The 18,646-nt window shown below is 37.4% G+C and overlaps 1 protein-coding gene across 5 annotated transcripts in view; it reads right to left on the minus strand.

Annotated features, from left to right (window-relative positions):
• Nucleotides 1-18,646, minus strand: part of MYO3B (myosin IIIB) — a gene marked incomplete at its 5' end in the record, with an annotated part of 256,357 nt that overhangs the window by 190,719 nt on the left and 46,992 nt on the right. For 4 of the 5 annotated variants that reach the window (XM_080600926.1, XM_080600928.1, XM_080600929.1 and 1 more), the window contains one exon: nt 15,789-15,934. In XM_080600926.1, coding sequence (XP_080457052.1) covers nt 15,789-15,934 — 146 coding nt within the window. Of the gene's footprint in view, nt 1-13,599; nt 15,487-15,788; nt 15,935-18,646 lie in introns of those variants that run through there. The other variant, XM_080600927.1, reaches the window with a different exon arrangement.

Genomic DNA, 18,646 nt, shown 5'->3' on the forward strand with positions numbered 1-18,646 from the left:
GAACAAGCACCTACACTCTGTATTTTCAACAGGAAACAAGGATTGCTCTTTATTCATACTTTTTATGACTCACACCTTACTCACTGCTTTCAGTTTAGTCTGGCTCATAGCATTTTAAGAAGTGATATTATTCTGATACCCTTACCAGTCTGGTTCAGAAATGAATACTTATAGAAGGAATACATTAGTTAATGGTGGCACATTTCCAATGAACCATTAGAATCTTTATCATGTCCCTTGTAAGAAATTCACTAAGTACTGAAGCATGAAGAATTGTACAAGACCTGTAAGAATACCTTTTTTATTTTTTTAACGGAATTCTCTTACCAGATAACACGCCTCCTGAGCATAAGGACCGTATGTGGATTGGAATTTGTTTCCTGTCCTATTCCTTCCAATAAGCTCACTTTCAAAACATTTGAATTTTGGTCTCCCTTATAAAACATTGTATGACTCAGGAATCCCGGTAGATTACAACTGAAGTGAAAACTAATAAACACAGGTGACAAGCAAACCAAGATCACCAAAGGCAAAGAAAGAATAGTCTCTCTCTCTCTCAAAAACAAAAAACAAAACAAAACAAACAACCAAAAAAAAAAAAAACCAAAAGCACCATCCCTAAACACTCTGAGGAGATTGAAGAGGACAGACTTGAGAAAGCAAGAAGTTTAGAGGAGAGATAATTAAAACATTTAAAGCAGCACAGTGATGAAACACTGTTGGAAGACAAGAAAGAGCTGACATAAATCATTCTGTATGGGTTAAGAGAACATTGGCATTTGACACAGCGAGATGAAACAAGAAAATAGCCAAGGATGTAATCTAGGAAACAGAAGTACAATACAGACTTTTAAAAATAAATGCTTTGAAGACTGTTACTTTCGTGACTACTATGGAATGCAAACTACCACATGATAGACTGCAATATCCTGGGAATGGGTAAAACTCCAAAGTAACTGGTGGTGAAAGAATGGACAGGAGGAATACTTTAAGATAAAGAAACAGGTATGAGATAAGCACGTTGTTCAAACTGTGGAAGAAAAAAATCAGGTGAAATCTGGGTGCCCTAAAAAACGTTAGATTTTTGCCTCCAACTTTAACTGGGAAAGGATTTAATCTTCTGTGAACATCAATAAAAAACATGGTATAAACAATGTACAGAATGCAATAGCAGTAATTGTTTTGGATACAAAAATGTGTTTTAGCTGTCTTTTTCTATAGTAAACATTAACACACTGAACAAGAATCCAAATTACAGCACGGTTTTACCTTTAAAATGTTAAAAAACATCAGGTACTTATGTTCCAAATAAAGTCAGCTGTGATCTACAATCAAACACTCTTATTTCCTCAATAAATATGTGGGAAAAAAAAATGCATTTGTGTCCTTTTAGACACCTAACAACAATTAAACTATACATAGTCATGTCTTCCCCACTTTTTTCTGGAGTGCAGAGTTCTGACAGATTTAGTGAGATCCTCCAAACTGAAGAAGTTAGATATGCTTCAAAGAGAGCTCTCACAAAGAGTATTACTGCATATTTGATTGGAGTGAGCACTAACTGCATCTGAGGAGTCTTTTTAAAAGTCATCATAGGTTCTGCAAGGCTTGAATATCCAATGCAAGAATCCAGTGGGGGGAGGGTTGTTTGTTTGTTTTGTTTTTTATTTAAAGCCAACTTTGAAATAAATGAGCTGAGAAGTAAAATATTTTTATAATAATAAAAATACAGGAAACAATATAGAACACAAACCTTGCTTCTTTCCTAAATTTCCTCTCAGTAATTAATTATGAGGAACTAAGAGGCGATTATATATGTTGTCATGACATGAGCATTCAAATAAAAACAAAACAAAACACACGTATCATGACTAAACAGAGAAGAAAATTACACTTTCACCAAGTCAGATCTCTGTTTTTGTTCCAGAGTAGGATGTTTAGTGTTCTTTTGGTTTCCCTAGACAGTTCAAGCAGATGCTGCCTGAAGAAGTCTGACACATTTGCATGCTAGCAGCAGATCATGGTTCATCAACTTGCCCAATAAAGCTATCTTCTTGTAATTCAGCACATTCTCACCCAGCACTTGGTCTATTATGTGAATAGTCTGGTAAAAGGGAATCTGATTAACCTATACTGTGAATGAAGAAACATAGAAGCAGCATTTTGGATAATTTAACCAAACTAAACTGCATAAAGTCAAACCATTTTAGTCAGCCAGGTAGAAAGGTGAAAGTTGTTACAACTATTTTTTCCTAATATTCTTAGAGACTGCTGCTGAACACCAAAACACTGACACTAACTCTCTCAAGAAGAGAGATGCTCCTGCCCTCATAAGGTTACAAAAGCACCATCTGCACAGGAAAAATAAAAACAAAAACTTATGCACTCCCTTACCAAAAACACAATACTTGCTTTCAACCAGGCTCCCCCCTGCTCTCACAGACATGTCTTGTTCTCCCCTTTGCCATGTGTCTGATTTTCCAGCCATAGTCTGAGACTTTCTTCTCCTACAATCATACTGCAGAAGACAACACCGTGTGTCCTCCTTTCAAAAAAATGTTTCATATAGTACTGGAGCTAGGCCATCAGGCAAGCCCCAAAATTATCAGTTCTCTCGTACGTGCATCACTAACACTTCTGATCCTGTTTTAAGCAGCTATACTTACACAGACTCCCAGTTCCAAGCCTGGAATAGACCACCACCACCATCTCATACCTGACTTATTTTGTTCATCAGGGTATGAGTGCCTGCTAAAATACTGCTCCCATGAATAAAGTGATGTATTTTCTGTTTAAATTTTTCTAAATACAGCTTTCAGTCATTGGATTTCATCATCCACTTGCCAAGCAGATTGAACTGCCAACCTTAAATACCTCTATCCTAGAGAAAACCAGAGCTATGCTCAAATTGCTTCTAATTTTTCAATATAAGGGTAGTTCTCATTAAAAATAATCACAATTTTCCTGGAAAACTCACTTGGTTTTGATCAGTTTTACCAGCTTCTTCTCCTGTCTTCTCAGCTAATTTTATTTTTTATCTTTTGCATGCCCTCAATTTTATTTTATTTTGGTTACTAACAACCAGAACAATTAGTCCAATTATTGTCTCATTCAGACTTGATAAAGAAGTGAAGTATTTATCTTCTATCTGTTTACTACCCAAATTTCCACTTATAGACTTGCATGGATGACAAGAATCTTTTTACCACAGCACAGACTAATGCAAGCTGGAAGACCTCAGGACGTCTCTAGTTCAACCTCCTGCTTAAAGCAGAAGCAGCTCTGAGCTCAGTTCAGGTTGCTCAGCACTTTATCCAGTCAGGCTTTCACACGGGGCATTTGCTGTCAGTCGAATAGCTCCATGTAAATACTGGTGCTGCCACAGGACCAGACTTACAGACCAATTCACCATATCATTAATCACTTTTTTCCTCCTCTTCCATTCTCCTTTCCCTGCCTGCTATTTCTTCACACAGTACTAGTGTAATGTTTGTAGACCTGGAATCCAACAGTTGTTTAGTCTGACTACGTTTCAGACTGTTCATATGTAAAATGTGGTCTCCCGGCACAGAATGCAGTACTTCATCTCTTGCCTGAGAGTTTTTCTTGTCCTTGCAACAGTGGTGAAAACTTGCATCTCCTGGTCAGATTCTTGAGAGAAGCTGCAACACAGCTATAATCTAAATGGCCTTTCATTATCATAAAATAAACCTATGGAAATCATTATTAACTTCCTGAATATCCTAGTTATCAAGATTTATAACCAGTGTCTACTCCAATAAATATTTCTTCAAAATTTTTATGAGTTCTACCTTATGATTGCATCTATGATAGGAAAGAAATATAAGACATTAATTGTTAATAGTAAATGTGTAGATATGCCCAGTGCATTATTACTGCACTAATCATGAATAATGATTAAATATACTGCATGGCATTTTAACATTAATCAAACTGAAAACTGTAACAAGTGAATCAATATATTTCAAGGCACAGCTCCTTTTCACCAAGCATGTTTGCAAATAGTGTGATTATTTGTTATTCCATATTTCTGGTAAAGACTTCAGAGGTCAAAGCACATCAGTATTTGGGGACTTATTATTATTAGAAAAATAAAAAAAAAATAACAATTGCACATTCTTTGCAATCCTAAAGATAAATACAATCTTGCTGGTCTAGGACTACTATCTAAAAAGGTTGGCTTCCATTTTCTTCTGCTTCTATCAGTCAGTGAATTAATTCCATTACAAATATGAACATCAATATTCTATTTCTGAGAAAGGCATCCATTTTTCAATTACATCCCATGAAAGCCTTTGGTACTGTGAAATGTGTGAGGTGTCTTATTCCCTCTGCAGTACCAAAGTATGTGAGCAGATTATCTTTTTTCAAGCAAAAAGTTTAATTTAAATTTTTTGATTCATTGTAAGTGATGTGGGCTACTGAACTCCAACATTAACCATAGGCTGAGAGGTATGTTTTAGAAACCCCCAGGGCTAATGGTTTGAAATCTAGTTTCATTTCTTCAGGACTGCACTCAAAACACGATCAGATCTGTATTACCTTCCTTGAAAAATCAAGTTCTAACTTGATCTCAAAGACACAAGCATGGCAACTTGCCTGTACACTGATAGCCCAGCAAAAAAAGGCCCCTCGCTACAAGAAGGACATGGAGGTGCTCAAGCGAGTCCAGAGAAGGGTAATGAAGCTGGTGAGGGGTCTGGAGAACAAGTCTTATGAGGAGCGGCTGAGGGAGCTGGGATTGTTCAGTCTGGAAAAGAGAAGGCTCAGGGGCGACCTTATCGCACTCTACAGGTACCTTAAAGGAGGCTGTAGCGAGGTGGGGGTTGGTCTGTTCTCCCACGTGCCTGGTGACAGGACAAGGGGGAATGGGCTAAAGTTGCGCCAGGGGAGATTTAGGTTGGATATTAGGAAGTGGTTGTTAGGCATTGGAATGGGCTGCCCAGCGAAGTGGTTGAGTCACCATCCCTGGAGGTCTTTAAGAGACATTTAGATGTAGAGCTTAGTGATATGGTTTAGTGGAGGACTTGTTAGTGTTAGGTCAGAGGTTGGACTCAGTGATCTTGGAGGTCTCTTCCAACCTAGATGATTCTATGATAAGCTTAATGCACAATAACTTACCAGAACATAAATGTGTTTTGTGTGCGCAGCAACCTACGGGTAAACATGTATGCACACAAAAAACAAAATGTTTGACAGAGACATCACAGGTAAAATATGCAACTTAAATCTATACATACATTCCTAAATTGCCGTTTGATGTGGCTTTAACCTGAGACTGTGTTCCAGTGTTAAACTGAAAACTAAAAGACAACTTATTTGCAGCTTGCCCTTTTACCTCCATGACTCAATGATAATCACCACTTAGTAGTAAAATGTGTCTCTCTAAACCTGAACTACACATAGATGAGAGATGTGGCCTGAATATCCTCCCAATCAGCATTATGGCACCTGTCTCATAGCATTTATGAATGGGAATATAGCTTTTTCCCCTATACAACAAAGTTTTAATTCAAATGTTGCTTTCCCCAAGGCCCACTGCAGCAAAAAAAAAAAACCCTCTCTGGAGCAAGCATGAAGATGGATATCATGCTAGACCATTGCTGACTGACACAACCACAAGGCGAAGCAGGCTGAAGAAGGATGCCTCATGGCCTGGGAATCTAAGGGAATCACTGATCCAATATATTTCTCAGGCAACACTGTCTGAGGGTCTCTTAGGAACCTAGACTTTAATGCAAAGCTTTCCTGAGCAAGTTAGATGTAGGAATATCATCAGTCCTCAACTGTGGGTGAGTACCACCCTCAAAAACAACGTAGGGCAATTTGTAGCCTCTACATACAATTGCAATATTTGGTATTTGTTGCCAGCAACAGGAATTCAGTGTTTTCCTTCTTTCCAGTATTCAGTGAATTTAACGCAGTAATGAAGGCTTCATTTGCCTGCAGCTGTTCCAAAAGGGGGCTGGCTGGGGGTGAGGAGGAGAGATGAGTTGAGTTTACACAATTTAAATCCTGATGGACCATTTTGAAAGGGAAACATAATGTAATTTTAACAGATGCTAAACAGCTTGCTTCATGCATGCTCACTTAATATTGAACCAAGACATTCTTAAAATTTCAAGCAGGGAAACCTGCTCTGGTTACCTTGGTGATAAACTAAAGACAAAAATTGCACATAATTGTTGCTGATGTCACTGCTCCCAATTGTTTCCAAGGTTACAGAGGACCTCAAATAATTGTGATGTTTCATTTCTAGACTGTATTGAAAGCCCATTTTCTGTTCTCAGTAAATTGTTTAGTGCTGCAGGTAATCTATCTAAACCTTATCTAATAAGGCATCAGCAGCCTCTCAGCAACCTCTAGTAATGATGTAGATTTATATGTTGAAAGTGTAGCTACCTAGTTCTTTACTGAGCAATTTGAGTCTGAGATTATCTCAATTATTTTTAGCCTAAGAATCTATTTCCATAACATAGTATATTAATCAATCATATAAAAATATCTGAACAGAAAATGTCTTACTGCAAAGCAATATTACATGTGAATTATCTGCCTAGAAGGAAGCTGTTCTCTTGGCTGAATAGTGGAAAATTGGCTGTTAACTATTTATAACTGACTGATTTTCCCACTCTCTCTTCAAACTCATTTCAAATGCAGAGCACAAGTACTTCCCTGTACTAAAAAAATATTCAGCCATTCTACACTTTCTCCATTACAACCTCTAGTTTACCAGGCACTTTAACAAGAACTTCCTTAAAATTCATAATTGCTGTATCGAGGATTATTTTCTTGCCTTCAGAACTACAGGACAACTACAGACAATGCTGTTAACTACTGTGCTTCCATATAAATTGTCAAGAAATTAGAAGTTTTGAAAATACACTAAAAATAATTTATTTTTCATTTACATAATTAAAGCAATATTTTGTAGCTAGCTCAACTCCATAAATCTAAGCTACATTTAAAATCCTCACTTCTCCTGAAGGAGACAACAGTTAGTAGATGTCCATCTACCACCTCTCCTTGTGCTGGATGCGCCTTTCATCACTTGACTGCTCTCAGACTGCAGGGCTTGACCTTGTCAGCATGAAATTTTCCACTAGAGCAAAACAAAATGGCACTTACTGTATCTTAGCCGTCTGCTATTACTTATGCAATGGATTTTGAAAAGTAGTAATTTACTTCAGAAACTGGTTGACTAAAACAGTTTACGTGCATTTAATGCATGAAGTGAATGGCATATGAAGTCACTAAAACCATCTGCTAGGCATCTCGGCTTCTACCTAGAGCTCTGAGAGGGTGAGAGTGCAGTGCTGAGAATAAAGCAGAATACGAGAGATGATTCTTTTCTTGTTTGCTCAGAAAATGGCTGAGAGCTGGGCATGTTTATTTTCATGATTATTCATTTGAGTTTCTCAGTGAATTCATTTCAGCTGCACACATTTTAGCTCTTGTGCGTGTAAATTCCTTGAATGTTTTATCAACAGATATACTGGCAGGAATGTTTGCTGAAACAGCCTGTTTTAAATAAGCACTGGAGAATATAAATATAAAACAATGCCCTTCTACTTGTAATTGCCTGTACCCACCAGAAAGTCAGTTGGAGGAAAGACTCTTAACCAATCACAAAATGGCAACCACTATTTAGGCAAAGTCCTTCCTAACAGCTGAAATAGTAAATGCTTATAACAGGCTATTCAACAACAAGCCACAGAGCGTGAATTACTTGCTGAAATTAGTCTATGAATACATCTGAGGAAAGAATGTAACTGCAAAATCAAATTCTACTTGCAAACAATGTATGAAATGGAATAGAAAGACAAAATCAATAAGATAACATATGCAACTATATAATTGTTTATGTGATAACTAACTAGCTAAAGAAAGACAGGAGGGAAATTGCACCATGATGATTTAACTCTAGGACTTAATCTCCACTGTCTCATGTAGTATACAGAAAATGTTTATAATATTTTGCCACTTTTTCAAATATATTAAAATGCTATAAGGTAATGGGAACGGTTTTACTATGATATATCTGCTAACTGCATATACTTCCATTTTTAGATGTATTGCCAGATTTAAAGACTAGTTATCCATACATATTTGATATGATCTTAGACACAAACTGCTCTCTCTGCTTTTTAGACATAGATGATGTAAGGAAAATAATACTACTACCAGACACTCATTACTCAATTCAACCCTGGGAAAAGTCTGTTCAGGTCTGATATTGAAACTCTAGGACACACTTGACTTTTACCAGTTCATATACCTGCTGGAAATGACTTAGTAACATATAACTTCTATATATCTTTAGAAGGACAGAGTCCCTGATCAAGCACATTTTGGTAATGTTGTAAACTGTGAGACAATGTGATAACAGTAACATTTAAACATCTTGTCCTCTTAGCACTCTTTCCCCATGGAATTAATACATGTTTTGTCAGATTATACAAACAAAATGCCAGGACATTCACCCATCTTGCTCCTTGGCTTACCTGAATATGGACCTGGGGTTTTAGAATTACATCTTTGCAGAAACCACCTGGTTTCTGCAAAAGAAAGCCCTTCACTTTGATTTTCCCTTTCCTTACCACCATATGATTGAACATATATGCTCAACGGGTAGGGGTACCTACAGAGACAAACAACTTCTAACTCTCATCAGACTCTGTTCACCAAGGAAGAACCAAGAGGCATTATAAAGCTTTAGAAAAGCTGTGCCAAGAGCCCCTACAATTATGCAGTAAAGAACAGATGAAGGGAGAACAGTAGATGTAGTCCTACCTTGACTCAGTAAGGCTTTTAACACAGTTTTCCACAAGAAACTGACAAAGAAGCTGATAACACATGGCCTAGATGAGCAGACAGTGAGTTGGACCAAAAACTGTCTAAATGACCAAGCCCAGATGGTGGCGATTAGTGATTCGAAGCCTAGTTGGACATCAGTAGTGTGGCATACCCCAGGGGTGAATATTGAGTCCAGTCCTGTCCAGCATCTTCACTAGCGATCAGGTTGATGGGGCAGAGTACACCCTCAGCAAGTTTGCTTACAATACAAAGCTAGGAGAAGCAACTGATACACCAGGAGGTTGTGCTGCCATCCAGAGGGGAGGAACCTCAAACTCACCTACAGGAGAAGGGAGACAGGTGTCTTCTCCTGCTTTCAGAAGAGCAATACTTGACCGATACAGATGAGAGGAAAATTTGATTCAGTTTCTGTTAATATTAGCTGTCAGTGAGCCTAGAAAATTGCTCTAAATTTACCATATTCCTGTGGTAAACAGGATAACAGGGTAAACAGGATGATAAAGAGCCAGATCCTGAAACAAAGGATCTGTGCAACATGGTCTAAAATCCTCACTTTCCACTGGTAAATACCCTTTCCAGACTACAATGTATATTATCTCCTCTTTGCCATGTTACTTTTCATACACATAAATTTTCTTTTCAAAATTTCAAATCACTACTACCTTAAGAGATAACACTGATATGATGTTACACTTCTCACAACATTCTTTGAAGAATTTATGCATCTATTTTACTTCAAAAAGCTGAGGTCTAATAGTATTTGACAATCTTTTACTTTGTAGTATTTTGCCAAAACAGACACATCTAAGTAGTGGCAGCAGATGGAAGAGGTTAAAAGTATCAACTCCCAAACTACCAACTTTGTTAGGCCCTCTTCCTTTCATAATTTAGACCCTTCTGTTGGAGATTTGAAAATATATTCCTAGACAGATGACATGTTAACAGAATCGTTTCATGGTTCAGTGTCTTCTCAGTATGATTTATCACTATCTGTAGGCACTGGAGGTCCCTTTTCAGGAGATTTATGATTTAGATCCAAGAATTCATTTTGATGAGGGACTATGTTCACATCATTGCAAAACAGAACAATAACATTTTCTCTAAGATAATGCTTCCTTTCTTATTAGCATTTTTAAGAATAAGACTCAGGCATGTAGTATCACAACTGTTTCCAAAACAGTGCACATTCATATAATAAAGCGTTCATGAATGAGAAAGGTTTTTAAAATTTCCATTAATCCATGAACACACACCCTCTTCTCTTCCAAATCCACACAATAAATACAAAGATTAGGTCCAGAAGGCTAGTGTCTAATGAAATATCTCACTTAAAATTTAACTGACATTTTCTTCCTCTCTCCATCTTTGCTATTAGATATTCTCTGTCGGACAAGAAAAGAGGTTAACCACTGAAAAATGCTTAAGCATCTGGCCAACAGCTCATGCCACGTTATCAAAAATATAAAGTTAACACTTCATATCTTAAAAAACAAACAAACAAACAAAACAGTATTTTCAGAAATGTTCAGCATCCAGCATCTCCTACTATGAAACAATGGTCAGGTTTTCAGAAGAGTGCAGCACACTGGAGTCACCTATTTTTCATGCCTGACTTCAGACACTCAGTAAATTCTGAGTGTTCACTTGCCCTCTGAAATTCAGTTCTTTTTGAGATAAATTCAATCTCTAATCATGTTTTCTTTTGCTGGACTCAATGAAAAGAAAGCTTTATATTGTTTTGCTCAAACAGATTTCTGGTAGCTGCTAGATGGAATTCTAAGTGTGAGAAACAGCGCATGCGTGTCTCTTGTTCAGGACAAGGATCATCATTGTCAGGTCATCAGTGAACATATGTCATCCACATCATACTGCAGGCAGTTAGTAGTTACAGTTTAAAATACACTGAAAATGGAGAACAGGAAGTAACACATCTGTTTGCAGCCTTTCAACTACTGCTATTTATCTATCAGAAGCATTTATGAGCCTTCCACTAGAATTTTCATAATAAAATCCTTACCCCGAACAAGATGGGAGAAGAGAACTGCAAATAAGAAAGAGTAAGTCGTATTCTGACAAGACAGTTGCTGCTCGTGTTGAGGAGATGTAGGAGACAGACAGACATGACTGAGGCCTTGTTATTTAGAATGTCCTGTTAAGAACTATCTTCAGCCAAAAGAAGCACTTTCAGCAGACAGGATCCAGATCAGAGATGAAAGTATCTGAATCTTTGTCCAGCAACACTATAAGGACAGAGATGTTAAAACTACCAGATAAATACAGTTATGAAAGTACAGAGCTAAGAACCTCAGCACTGACAGAGAACACACAAATCAGATATGTTGGTACCAATTCAGGATTTTCCACGTTATTTCTCTTCTGGACCAGCTGCCAGTCTCATTTGTCAGCTCACAGGGCTGACACTACAAGCCCTGTTGTTTCCTTATAGATACTATCTTGTATAGCAAACTATAAGAAAATCCTAATTTAAACAGTCTTTCAATGAGATATATATCTAGAATGGGATAGAGAGAATATTTTTAGCAACTAGATATGTTTTTTTCCACTAATGTCCTCTGAAGAGGTGAATGTAAAGTATTTGAAATAGAAATGATAAAGATAATTCTAGATTTAAATGGGCATAAGAGGCCTCCCCTTGCAACAATGCCCAAACATGTGGGCGGGTCCTATGATATATACATGCAGACATGCTCCTTTGCAGATCTCTGGTCTGTTCAAACCGGTGCTTTGTACATTCCTGGCTCAAGTTACAGAATTGAGACATGGACCTGTGTTAGCTAGAGGTGATAAGCTAAACAGAAATCTTAAGTTTTAGAATAAAGATTTAATTCCTCCGCAGAGTTTCCTGTGGACTGAAATTTAACTATGCTTTGCTGAGTATTTCATTTTCTAAAGCAATGTCACTCTGACCTTCCCTACTATCGTTCTAACTGCTGTATAGAAAGAATAGAAAACTGTAATTTGTTACCTACTGGAAGAACATTTAGGCTTTGTAACTAGTAACAACTGAATTTACTACCTTATTTTCTTCTTATTTAGAGAATCCAAAAAGCATATCATGTTTGACTACTGTTATCTTTTCCCATTTTCTTGCTTAAAATAGCATAGAAAAAAACATAAAAGCCTAATTGTGTATCATTTGCTAGCACAAGTTGCGTTCAACACAGAAGGACAGAAGGTGCCTCCAGAGATTTTGGTGGTATGTAATTGCTGAGACACAGTACGAAATCATTCATTCATTGGTTGATTCAAACCCTGTAAAGTCAAAGTAAACTGCACAGATCTCATTGCACTTCATTTAAGACTAACACCTAGGTCCATAACTCACCAAGTTGATACTCAAAGCCAAGGCTAGCAGCACACCTACTGGCAGTCCAGAAAAAAGGCCAACAACTAAACGAACAGAAACTTAACTACTTTAGTTTCCAACTTGGGAATGGAGGAATTCTGTGGAAACACACATACAGATTTTATTATCTAGTTTATTATCTATTAACTATCTATTATTATTTAGCAACTAACATTTTAAGGTACATTCATGAAAACAGATTATTCACTCATTGGTAATAAAAGTTGTGAAGTATTGAAAAGTTTTCTGCTAATGTAAAGAAATCAGCAGCACAAAAATCAGACCAGTTTAGCACACTGAAAGTAGTACAAATAGAAAAGTACAGATCTATAGTAGCCAAGAATGTAAGGGAACAAGGAAACAATTTCAGGTAACTCTGCCTAAGTGATGTCCAAGTGTCATTTACTGTGAATGGCAATTTCACCCCTTCTTCTTGAAACTAAGGTCAAATCAATCCAATCATCAAAAATTATAATGGGAGAAAACACAGAGAAATCAGATATATGCAGGAAGTCAATAACACATGACATTTATTGTTCATTGTTCTCAGTATCTTTTTATGCTTCCAGACAAAATGGAGCTTGACTGTAGGGTACCAAAGTTACACCATCACTAAAACGTGATGTGGTGCCATTTCGTTTTAGTGAATTCAGTACACTAGTAATTGAACAATAGCTGAAACCTGATTTGCCAATTTCACATCAAACCACAAGAAACCACAGCTGAAAGAGGAGTGGTTATTAACAAATTAAATTACATGTCTCTGTCAAAAAGTAGAGTATGGGCTCATACACAAAGCTGGAGTTACATAAGGCTATATCCTGACACAGAAGTGATAGAATCCCAGAATTAGAAATGTGCACCTTCAGCTCCACTGAACTCCAATAGTAATGTGGCTTGAATGGCAAATGGCTGTTCTAACACAACTTCAGAAACTGCTAATGGTGACTTCCCAGTTGAAAGCAAAGTCTAGCTGAACAAGTTCTCCCATTCTCACTATACCCCTGAGGTGCAGTAAGCTCCAGGCTTCAGCTGAGTGCCGCTGTCACCATCATGCACTGACAGCAGTCAGATGAGTGAGCCCTTCCTTCATCTCACCAGATGTGCAGAATTATGGCTTGATTTAAACCTCTGGTGGAGGTTTAAACCCCATCCTCTTATAAGGCAGCCAAAGTTTATCAAACAGAGCTAGCAAGTGGCACACAAAAATAAAAGGAGGGAGTTCTTCCAATAAAAAATAGCTAAACTGTAGACATCCTTGCTACTACACATTATTGTAGTTAAGAAATTGTATTGAATAAATTCAGAGATGAGAAACCCACTCTGGGATACTAACTTCCTGAAATGACCAACTGGCTTAACATTTGCATTTACAATCATGATATTATCATGAAAGCAAAAAGTGTAAAGATGTCAGATCTCTGAACTTTGAGGATTTGAGATTGAACTGTCTTGGAAGGTCAGCTGCAATATAGTAGATTACTTCTAAACTGTCCAACTACTATAAGAGGGTGTCCCAGTTTCAGCTGGGATACAGTTAATTTTCTTCCTAGTAGCTGGTATGGTGCCATGTTTTGGATTTAGGATGAAAATAATGTTGATAACATGCTGATGTTTTTGTTGTTGTTGAACAGTGCTGCCCTTGGGGTGCACAGGAAGCTGGGAGGGGACACAGCCAGGACAGGTGACCCAGACTGGCCAAAGGGATGTCCCACACCATGTGGCATCCTGCTGAACAACAACACTGGTGGGGTTGGCTGGGTGGGGGGGAACAGGCTCAGGGACAGGCTGAGCAACTGTTGGCAGGTGGTGAGCAACTGCATTGTGAATCACTTTTTTTGTATATTCTATCATCATCATTATTATTATTGATGTTGTTTTTCCCTACCTTTTGTGTCCTGTTAAACTGCCTTTATCTCAACCCATGAGTTTTACTTTTTTCCCCCCAATTCTCTCCCACATCCCACTGGGGAGAAGCGAGCAAATGGCTATATGGTGCTTAGTTGCCTGCTGGGTTAAACCACAACAGAGAAGAATGCACTTTCTGGTCATATTTACTCTCTCTCAGAATTGGCTTTAAACAAGAGCCAGGAGAGAAGCTCTGTCTCCCATACCCCTGGCCCTTATGCCACTCAACACTCCTCATGGTCCATTTTATCTAATATGAATGCAGTTACCAGTAGCAGAGCATAGCTATAGCTTATAAAACACAGAGCAGAGGGAAATCCCTTGACTTATAAGTATAAAAGACTTCTACCATTCTATTAAGTAAATGTACCCATTATTTATTTCATTAAAACAGATAATTCATATTGGTCTTGCTAAGTTATAAGGAGATGCAACAGCAAATAGGCATAGAGAGAAACTATAGACAGAAATCAAAGCCCCCATACGTCTTATTCTATGTATCATCCTATGGTTTGCTGTTACTTTATACCATTGATATGACTTCTGTCCTCTCAAGCTGTTTTGAGCACTGATAAAATTTATAGATATTGCTTTAGTAATCTGAAGCTTCCCTCACTGCCCTGATTGCCAGGATCTGTTTTGCACTTGTGCAAAGGACACAAGATGAACTGCTGCTTCAGTACGAATAATTTTGGAAAGAGTGTTGGCAGTTCATGTCTGGGCTGGGGAGAAGGAGATAACTATATGATGCAGAACCCAGCACAACTGCATCTGCATATAAATAGACCTAATTAGAAATGCAAATTGCAATCAGAAGAAATTTTAAAAGCCCGTGATAACTGAGCAGATAACAAAAGGTCAAACTCTCATATAGCTGAAGGTTTTAAACTGTTATCAGTCAGTGGCAATTCTTTCTTTACAAGCAAAATGTAGAAAAGACAAGTACATGCCAGTCAGTAGCCAATGGCAGACGAATTCTTGATATATTTCTCCTATTAACACAACTGTTCTTTTTGTTAAACCCTATTTTACACTGTTAATCAACTTATTCAGGAAGCATCAATGAAATGAGAACAAAATGAAAGCAAAAACAGTCATCATGAAGTAATGCAGTTAATTTACATGACCACACACGGAAGCAATTTCTATCCTCTTTTCATATCCATGTGTGAGGATCCAGATTGTCAAATCTTACCATTCTTGGGTAAATGAAAAAATAAATGACGACTACTGTTTGCTGAAATTGACAGACTGTTTCATAGTACTGTCAAAATCATGTGCTTTTCTTCCACAGTAAAAAGCAGCCTAAGACTCTACAAGAATAACACTGACAAACATTATTCAACATTTTCAAATGTTGGCTTCTTCCTCTTCTGGGAAAAAAAAATCAATAGTAGCTAAGAAAAATACATTTGAAGAAAGGTACCTAGATATTATATGATTTTACTTTCTAAAATGAGAATATAATAAATGTTATTATACATCATTTCAAGGTGGTCTAACCATAAACTGTTGTAGAAGTCAGGCTGAAAAAAAAGTCTTAACATTACATCTTTTTAATGTGTTTTCTTATGAGAGATTCTTAAGATTTGAAGCAAAGATGTTTACCAAATATTTCTTTCACCTGACTAGGTTGAACAAACTAGTGAGCGAAGAGAGCCATCTAGTGTCATACCTTGGAATTTTAAAAAGGGTTTTCACCGGATGCATGTCAAATAAAGGAGGGTCTCCGTCCCCCAGCTCAATAGCTGTTATTCCCAAGGACCATACGTCACATCGAGCATCATATGAGTAATCATACTGCTGTTCACAAGCAATGACCTATCAGAAAAAAAAAAAAAGGAAAACAATACATTAACCTAATGCACAATTCAGGTCATCCTAGTATGACACATGACTCCACTGAGTCATGTCTAAAATCCTAAATAGCTTTCAAATGCTTATCTTTGCCTGTATATCCCAGCCAGGAAAAATCCCACAAAATGTAACAGTAAAATAGAACTTCTCTTACTTTTTTTTTCCTTTTATTTATTTATTTTTTTAATATGGTAAGCTCTGTGGAATGCTTCAGATATTGATACAAAGAAATACACTCTACTAAATTCTGGTTTTGAAAGCACTTCCTACAGAAACCAATGCAATAGCAGAGAATACTATTGATGTTATTCTTACTAACTTCTATGACTATTCATGAAGATAGACTGATTTGCACAGCTGTTTTTTAGATAAGAATATTCCATCAATCATTCCTGCCAATTTTGGTTTGTTTGTTTGTCCCTACTAGGTTTGAGTAGTTAAAAAAAAAAAAAATCTTAATTAACATATCATGTACCTTGTCTAAGACAAATTGAAGTTAACAGGAATCTTTCCTTGGACATCACCAGAATTTTGTATCACAAACCTAATGCAGATTACCAGTTAACTAATTGTTTGCATTGTAACCAGAAGCTAACCATTAGAGACAACCTGGAAACAATTCTGCATTTGAACATGAGATCCAAACTCAAGTTTAAATTTAGCCTTTATCTTTGCAACAGACCCAAGCAAAAAATCACAGCTTCATTGCCTTTCGTTCTATCGTGATTTGGAATTCTGTCTCAAGTTCACCTTCTCAAATTTAACCAATTATATGAACTGCTCTGAAAATGTCAGATCCCTGCATATTGCTAATATCTACTTCTGTGATTTTTCCTTAAAGTTTTAAATATTGTTGCCAATTTGTACTTGAGACAACCAGAAACTTCTGATAGCATGTCCCAGGATGGCTGTATCTGTGTTCCTATAAAAGGGTTTTGTTTGTTTGTTTGTTTTAAACTTGTATTACTTCCAAGTTCTGTGTTAGGGCTTCAGTTTAGGACAGTGCTTTGCAGCTTTGCAGAGTAAAACCTGCAAGTCAGCATCCCAGGTAGCTGCTGGCAGACAGTCACTCAGAGCCTGCTCTAAGAAAACCTTTCCTGAAGAAGATCCTGATTACAAACCAAGCTCTCAGATACTTTCTCCATAAACTCCCCTAACAGGCGCACTCCAGGTTCTATTCAACATGCCCATAAGGCCCGCCCATCTTTTACTCTGGAACTCATGACCCCATCATTTACTTTATCAGAAATCAGGGGTGTTGTAAATACTATTTAAAATACTACAGCAACGCATACGATTTATTTTCGGGGGGGGGGGGGGGGGGGGGGGCAGTTAGTCACTAGTTAATTCCCTAATTCCCTTCTCATCAACAGAATGTCTTGAGTGAAAGCTCTGAAATATTTCTTAGTTCCTCAGAGAGTTCATTATAACCTCAATTTCATCCCAGAGATTCCTCATCTCTTGAAAAAGATGAGTTTTACAGTGCAATAGGCAGATGCTATGCAACTCAATAAGTCAGCTTTAAACCACCACTCTCATTTCAGAGGCCTACATGATAATTTCATTTCCTTATACCATGCCTTAAAGAGAAGGAAAAGAAATGAAATTTGTTGTAGAAACTTGTAAGAAAGTCAGTGTGGAGATCCATCAGCAATATTGAAATAACTTGTACTACAGACGCCACACTTGGCGTTGGCTGGAATTTCCTTCAATGCAGTTTTGCCCAGAGGTTGGAAGGAATACTTGTGTTTCTTGATTGTTTGTTTCTTTATACAGTTCCCGAAGTATCTGCATAGCCATGGACACTTTAAAAAAAAAAAGTCATGCAAGTCTGCTTTCAAGGTCATGACTCAGAGAAAGCTGAAAAGTGGCTTATCCATATGTGACTAATGAAATGCACTTCCTTTTTTAATACATGAATAATATTTATCTGCTTGTTTGAAAAACCTCTAGAGCCCATCTCCTCACAGTCACTATCTCAATAGTTGCCTGGTTCTCATAATTGTGCTGAGTCCTTTGCAAATACTTGGCTATTTGTTCTCAAACTTTATGAGGCAGATGGATATATTCTTGTTTTCCAGGGAAGGAAAAGAAGCATCTGGTCAAGGTCACACTGGACATCAGCAGCAGTGCCAGGAACATAGCTGAGGTCTCCTACATTCAAAGACACCACCACTTTTTACTCTATAAGCACACTAAATCGCTTCTAAGTACAGGCCAATGGCAAAACTTGCTATGTATCTCAGTCTTAGAAGGTTTAACAAGCTACCCCGAAACAATATGAGCATCAAAGGGCTTTGCATTCATGATGGATGATGAAGAGAAGGTATACTGGCACTGTTGGTTAAAAAAGAAAAAACAAGTCTTTGAGTTTCTCTCAGCATCACAATATATTAGATATCAAACAAAGGGAAAAGAATGAATAAAGCATCTCTGGATGCCCTGGGCTCCACCGCTAACAGCCACACCTTCAGTAAATAAAGCACATGGTGGTAAAATGACACTACTGCAAAATGCTGGCACTAAACACTGTCAGATTCTCCTCTGTTCTAGTAACAGAGCCTGAAATGATTGTTTTAGAAAAATATTCCCCTTAATTTACATTCTCTTTGTTTCCAAAAATTCAGCCGAGGGACTTTGCTACCAAGTACCTTTCAGACAGTTAACATGGCTATA

The sequence above is a fragment of the Anser brachyrhynchus genome, assembly GCF_964034855.1.
Source record: "Anser brachyrhynchus genome assembly, chromosome: 7".
Taxonomy (NCBI): Eukaryota; Metazoa; Chordata; class Aves; order Anseriformes; family Anatidae; genus Anser; species Anser brachyrhynchus.